Source organism: Poecilia reticulata, linkage group LG9 (assembly GCF_000633615.1).
Source record: "Poecilia reticulata strain Guanapo linkage group LG9, Guppy_female_1.0+MT, whole genome shotgun sequence".
Classification (NCBI taxonomy): Eukaryota; Metazoa; Chordata; class Actinopteri; order Cyprinodontiformes; family Poeciliidae; genus Poecilia; species Poecilia reticulata.
The window spans coordinates 32820033-32827664 of record NC_024339.1 but is presented as its reverse complement, the minus strand read 5'-3'; the positions used below and the strand labels follow the sequence as shown (position 1 = coordinate 32827664).

General features: G+C 40.7%; 1 protein-coding gene across 1 annotated transcript in view; it reads right to left on the bottom strand.

The window, feature by feature from the left end:
- Positions 1 to 6427: 6427 nt before the first annotated feature.
- The window catches only part of LOC103470805 (uncharacterized), a 10254-nt gene continuing 9049 nt past the window's right edge, over positions 6428 to 7632 (bottom strand). Inside the window, exon 4 of the mRNA XM_008419474.1 lies at positions 6428 to 6616. Within this exon, the coding sequence (XP_008417696.1) occupies positions 6428 to 6616 (189 nt within the window). The remainder of the gene's footprint in view (positions 6617 to 7632) is intronic.

The window sequence follows — 7632 nt, the reverse complement described above, 5'->3', positions numbered from 1 at the left end:
TACTACCTCACGAATGGCCGACTGTCTATGTACCTAAAACAAAGTAAGTCAGAATGTTTGCGCAGATAAAAAGGAATGCTCCCTTACTCAGAGTTCTTTACCAAGCCACTCCTCAGAAGCGTAAAGATATTTTAGCACATTGCTCACCAGATTTTCTTAAAACTTTATGTGAGATAGCTTTGAACATTCTGAAAGGAAATATTAAACTAACAMCTTCTCAACACCAGAAATTGAAAAAGCAGCAAAAAATCATCAGACTGTTGGCCGATAAAAGAACCGGATTGAAACGTAAACAGTTGGCTCTCAAAAGTCAAGGAGGAGGGTTTATTCTACCCATCCTAGCTGCTCTTACTCCCCTGATTGGGAACTTGGTGGGTGGAATCTTGACCAGATAAAAAAAAGCAATGGCTCTTAGAACATCTCAGAAGATGTTTCTCATCTCACCTCATCAGTTTAAGCATCTGAACCCCTCAGAGACTAACATAAGAGAAACTGTCGAGGAGGATCTGGATTCTCGAAAGAGCAATATTGAATGAAACAGGGTTGACTTCATATGAGAAAATTAAGAGATATGATGCTTTGCTACAGAGATATCTATCTTTAATCAAGCAAGGTCAGTTAGAAGAGCCTCAGTTATCTGTAACTGTGCAGCATGCTAAGGACGATCTTGTGCTGGTGCCTGAACCCATAAACCATGAAGATGATTCTGTTCATAAACCAACTGAATTGGAAGAAACTGCAAATGAAGTTTTGAAAGCATTTTCTGAAAAAGATCGAAAAAATGCTGAATACATTTTGAAAAAGTTGTCCAAGAGTAACAGTGGATGGACACCCAGAGCAGAATTTGTTTATAAAGGAAATGTCACCAAGGGATCCCATTTGACTGATTTACTCAAAAACCTTCTGGTATCATTTAAAAGAAAAGCTCACATTTAAAAGAAAAGCTCAAAGCCTCCAGCCTGCAGGATGGACTGATTTCATCACTACTCTACATGAACTAAATATTCCAGTATCTTCTGTGAATAACCCACAAGCCCGTCAGCAGTATCTGCTTATCAAGACGGAGGGTGTGAAAATCCCTTCAAGAAAAGTAAAAAGGCATGTTGTGTTGTCCCCTAAATTCGATTTCGAAGAGGAGATCAAAAACAGACAAAGTACGTGTAAAAGAATAAAACCATCACGCTGGATTACTTATACTCCATAAACTTTGACAACAAATCCTTTTTTTGCAATAAAATGTTTTATTTAAGAATTTTTCAGGTGTACAGTCTCTTTTTTGAATACATAAATAACAATAGAAAATCACAATTTGTAGCAATCTTTAAACATTTGCATAGAACATGTTCCGTGGTTAAAAGAACAATACTTTCGTTTTTTTACACAACGTTGATATTTTTTCACAAAATCTGAAACCATCACATCATTTTTTATCACATCACCGGGGTATGAATCAAGTACGTCTTGCAATGATAAACCGCAAGCTCTTTTACACAGGTAATACACACAATGATGACCGCAAACAACAGACAGTGTCTTGAAGTTGATTATTATGATACATTATTTTTGAAGACCTGTCTTTCAAAAACTTTACGATGCTCTCTTTCAAAATCTGGGGGTAATCCGTACGAGTCGAAAAATGTGGCAACGTTTCCTTCCAAAGTCAGAGCCAACCAGTGTTCTCCGGGCATGTGAGCGGGATGCATGTTCACAATAAAATATGCGGGTCATGTGTACTTATATGAGAGTAAAGACAGTTCATCGCATGCCCAGACTCGGCAAAATAGTTTTCCCATCAGATGATGTAGGAGACTCTCCAATTGATGATTATTCATAATTAATAATAATCCACCAAGACCTGCCTTTTTGAATCGATCTCTAGGATGGAGTCGTAGCAGGCATAGACAATGAGCGTAGTTGTGTGCGGTAATGGGACTCTGAACCGGATCTCCAACCTTAAATTACCATTAGAAATGGGTGATAAAGCATCTGTGTCCTCACTTGGATTCAGGTTAAACACAAACAATGAATATTCGTTATTAAATTCACTACGGTCGAAGCTTAGAAGTTGGTCTTTTAAATGACGGCCTGTTGCAGAGAATATGTTGTAAAATTCTCTGACCGATGTACCCTTGTTGAATTGGGGCTGGAAAGCTTTGCCGGGAATTTGTCTACCCTCCTGGCACAATGCTAGGTATTCTGCRTTCATGTGTTTAAAATTGAAAGGTGATAGGTCTCTTCTTCCTGTGAAGGCTTCATGGTGAACCATTCCTAAAACTATATACTTTGGTATAGCACCCAAAAATAGGTTTTCCTGAGTATATATCCTCGAGTTTTCTGGCATAGAATATGTTTTAACGTTAACTCTGGAAAGTGGGTACAAGGCATTTTCCCGCATTAAAGCAGAAGCATGACCTAAACGAACCACGGGAGAAACTGAGACTTTTAATAAAAAGAGAAGCGCCTAAAATTGTCAGTTGAAAGGCTGAGTCACGGGCTCCCATCAGGCAAAATGCATCACTGGCTTGTGTTAATTTAATTCTCAAATCCACTGAATTAAGCAGCGCTCTCTCACAGAAAAATAAATCAGCATGAAGTGCCCCTAACAGGTGAACTTCTCCGGATTTGGCGGTGATTGAAAGCGGCCCTTTTATTTGATCCCGCGTTTGGACTATCGATTATGACAGTAGAGTCTATGGCACCCGCTGTGTCTTTGTAAAAAAGACCTGCGGTAAATTGACTGTTTAGCGTATCTTCAGAAAAGTTTAGTAGAATTTCAATCATTGCCCTGTAAGGGTGGGTGGAGCTTGATTGAGATATCAATAGATCTCCCAGTGTGATGTCACATTGTGAAAATATTGTGTTACGTGGATAATTAATATAGCCCACAGCCGCGTCATTAGCCAGGTTACTACCATCTGCATTGGTGATCTTGATGCGTAGATGAAGCAGAGTGTCATTTAAGTCCAGATATTTCTCACCTCCGGGGATCACAAACTCAATAGGCCCGCCTCTAGTAAGAGCCGACACCGGTAAAATTTTAGTGTAAACCTTATTCTCTATAGATAGCTGTGTCATAAGGGCTGAAAACAAATCCAACTCCACTAGGGTGCATTCGGACGATTTGTGGTGCAAAAAAGCCATGTTTTTCAGTGAATTAGCATTTAGTGAAATATATCCTTGCTAGGAGCAGACTTCCTTCCCTTAGCCTTGCTTCTCCCGTTTTATTTCTTTAGCTTTAGAGTCCTACGTATTTGTGAGTTCCGCACCCGCACCCGCTCCCCCGGTGGGTGCTTCCTTGCCCTTCTTGACAGAACCATAATTCCTGATCCTTCATGGCTGGAACCAGATATTTTATTCATTGCTCTACCAATGACATCCATGGCAATATTGGTGGCTGCTTTTTTTAAGTGAGGTTTGGCCAGGGAAAACCCTGATTTTGGTAGAGGTGACACAATGCGGAATAATCTTGAAAATATTGACCCGATTCCACGATCATACATGGTCGCAGATCCATAAAAAGCAGGTAAGGCCCCGCCTACTTGGTTACGATAATAATGAATGAACCAGTGAGGATCATCTCTCGGATTTATCAGAGTCATGTTACCGTAGTTTTATACAGTTCTACTGAGGTAAAAATAGTCTCTTCCACACTACAGCGRTGAGCTCATATGAATAATAACCTTGTCATCAACCGATTTTATACAGATGTATATGTCCAGAGTTCATTCAGCTATCATCTCAGGCTTCGTTGTGACCTCACAGGTCGAAAATGCAATTTCACAATCGTCTTTCCATAGGTAAATTTTACTGGAACGTTCTGGTCTGATTTCAGTTCGATTTGAATAGATTCGATATGTTTCCGAGCCACAGGAAGATAGTCGGGAGGATTAAAATTCTGAGTGATTATGTCTCCGAATTTACCTTCTACTTCGACCATACGCAGCAGGGGGGCATAAGCATCTCCCACTATTTGCTGCTCGACCACATCGCTGTAACAATAAATGTGGTAGAATCCTGCTTTCCTGCCAACTGAATAAGGAGGGCTGTCATGTTTATAATAAGTAGTCCATTCCCCTGGTTCCATGCCAAAAATGTAAGCAATCGGAGCGTGAAAACGCAATTGATATTCAGAATCTGCTTCTGTAAAGAATAATCTATTTTCGATAAGATGCATATGAAAAGAAATACAGATTCTTATCGCACTAGGATGAGACTCAATCTTGTTTTTTAGCTGTATTATTGTCTCATAGTGTCTCATAGGATGTGATATCCCGTCGATTAATTTTTTCTTTCCCCATCTTCCTCCATTCAAAGAATGCGAAATCTTTTGGAACATTATGCCAAGTGTGTGGATAAGAAATCTCTGTTAAAGCAACCTGCCATGCTCCTTCTAAATTAATATGCTGTGCTAAATTAACCCAAAAACTCGAAATTGTATTATCTTTGAAAACGCTTAGACCAGCGTTTGATGGTAAGGTAATGTAGAACCCTTCATCCTCTACCGTGCACTCCATGGTGCTGTTTTGTGTAAGATGTATTGCTGGCTCCCTTTATATATCTCAAAGGTCATCCTCTCTAACCCAGCTGTTAAATTTCTCAGGCCAATTTTTCCAGTGCACAAAGATCTGTTTAACCCCTCTAACGGTGCGACGACCTAATATTTTTTCCACTTGGTACATTTTATCTTTACACAATTTCACTTTCTGAAGCTCCTCTTCATAGAAAGAGCCCTGTATAGGTTCATCATCCAAGTCTTTCAGTCTGTATACAGGAGGAGATCGAAGTATGGTTTCAACCACGGTAAAAACTTCATCCGTAAAACTCTGTTCATATTTTTGATCAAAAACGCTGCGTAATTACATATACGAACCAGATGCCCGGTCATAAGTTTAGGTTTGGAATTTTTGCGATGTGTGCTTGAGGATGTACCGTACCGTACAGGTTCTGAAAGATTTGAAAGGCATTTTTTGAATTCACTTCCATAGGGCTAGTTTTGATACTTGTATGATACCCATAGTTGTAACTTTTCCCCAAGTCTTGCACAACATCAATGTAACGACGGGTGTTATTAGCTGTGAAATATCGCCACATTCTTGTTTTTAACGTGCGGTTAAACCTCTCAATGACAGATGCTTTTGATTCGCTCGCAGTGGAAAAATGCTCAATGCCGTGCTTCTTCATTAAAGCTTTAAATTTTTTGTTAAAAAATTCTTTACCCGCATTTGTTTGCAATTTTTTAGGAATCTGACTGTCTTTGAAAATTGATTCAAAGGCTTTTACCACCTGGTCAGCAGTCTTCCTCTTTAAAACTCGTACGTACGCTCTTTTAGAAAATATGTCAATGACTGTCAATAAGTAATTATAACCGTCATTTTCCTTGACCAAGGCTTGCATATCACAAAGGTCTGCTTGAAACTGTTTTAGAGGCCCCGTGACAAAAACTCTGTTTCTCGGAAAATTTATGCGTGCAGGTTTATGCAGAGTATAGGTGTCTCGTTCTGATAAAAAAAATCTTGTGCTTTTTCCACCTTAACCTTCTTTCCTGATTCATCCTGCAGAGCTCTTTTCAGCCTAGCTATTCCTCCTAAACTACCGGGGTGTGATGGAGTGTAGTAAACCTTTTTCATTAACCTTCTCTCTGCCATCCTTCWGTCACYTGCTTTGGTGATCGGTTGTTAAATAATGAGAAARCATGATTGTGGTACAAAGATTTTATTCCTCCTCTAATAGTAAGAAATCACAATCAGTACATTTATTTACTAGAAATGACAATTAAATGTTAACCACTAATGCGTATATGAAGATATATTTAACTAACTAATCACACAAATAATATTGTAACTAAAACTTTTTTTTATAGTTAAAAAAATTCAAACAGTAAAGGGTAATTATTAAAATGCTTAAACATGCAAAATAAGATGATTCGAGTCAACACAGAAGAGAGATTACTTTTCATTCATAGTGTAACACTCTGAAACAGAACGAAGTTGAATGAGGTTTTCATCACAGTTCATGTCCTGATACATGTCAGTAATTGCGGTCTGGATTCCGTATGTTGATTTCAGTTCGTGTAAAACAGTCTCTGCAATCATCTTCACTTTTGCTTCCTCAGCCTGTATGCAGCGCTGCCTCAGGAGATTCTGGACAGCAGGTATGAATCGTGGAGTCAGGAGACGCTGTGTGATGCGATGAAAGTTGAGCTGGTAATAATCTTCCTCCGGTATTTCCAATCATTGATGCTGCCTCTGGCTTGGGTGATCTGTTATGCAGCCGTAGCAGGTTTCCTTGACATACTTGATGCAAATTAAGCTGAATAGATGCAGTAAGGCTGTTTTTACTGTAGCAATTAGGGTACTTGGTATCCATCCATCAATTTCATCTTCTTGCAGGAAGTTGGTAGGAGCAGGATCTCCAGGGTCCTTTACAGTCAGAGGTTGGGGATCCTGCTACCAGGAGCTGGTAGCAGGATCCCCAGAGTCCTCAGCAGCCAGAGGTTGGGAGTAGCTGGTAGCAGGATCTCCAGAGTCCTCTGCAGCTGGTGCTGGAGGTTGGGAGTAGCTAGGAGCAGGATCTCCAGAGTCCTCTGCTGCTGCTGTTGGAGGGATACCCTCTTCAGCTAGGGTAGTTGGTATCAGAAAACTTGAAGGAGAGAGTGCTGGAGACGATTCCGATGAGGAGTAGTGTAAAAGAGAAGAAGGCGGATGATACGGATCCGTGTAGTAGTAGCTTTCAGGAGACGGAGGACAGAAGAGGCTCTCTGTCGAATAACTGGGCTCGCCCCAGTAGGGCCCCCATACTCCATAGCTTCTTGCTTCTTCCATTCTAAAGGTTTGGTGTCAGAGTCCCTGCAACTCTCGCATTATATAGGGTAGTGGGCGGGGTCTCAGAAAAAGATCCGCCTTACAGGCTGGACAGGAAATGTCAGAGTTTTTTTCACTGACAAAATATCAAGCCAGCAGCGAGATTTTCGTAACAGTTCGGAAATTTGATCCCCGACTTCTACCATTTTTTCAGACCAAGCATCAAATGGGACAGCCAGCATAGTTCTGAATACACCACAATCTAGATTAAATGCCTCCAGCACAAACAAGTCTGGGGAATTCATGCTGTCTCCCTTCTGTCTGCTTGCCCGTAAGGACCAACGGCCAGACTCAGTAGTTTTCGATTCCCACACTGCACTGAAGAGAATCTCTCCCCTTCCAATTTCAGTATCGGTCGGAAAACACAGCTTTCTGGTTTTCTTTGCAGATCGAGGGTCGAGCTAATCTTCTCTTGTATTTTGCTTCAAGGCCGATTCAATGTTTTCATTGGTCGCGAAGAATTGCTAGCCTATTGCTAGCACTGCCCAGTCATTATAGGTGAGGCTGCATGTATTTGTTATTGGTGCAAGCTCCTCATCCTTGTCCAGCTGGTACAGGTAAAGTTCTCCGGACTCATAACGGAAAACATAAACATGAGCCCCAAAGACCCTGAGGTTTTAAACATCAGTCTTCCTTGAAGGACTGGAGCACCGGCATCTGCACACGAGTTAGAAAAAATGTTGATCTTTTGGGGGCACCCACTCCAAGACTTGAGTTGTCGTAGATGGAAATTGGTGTCTCGCATAACAGAGAGGTCCCGCTTCTCAATATT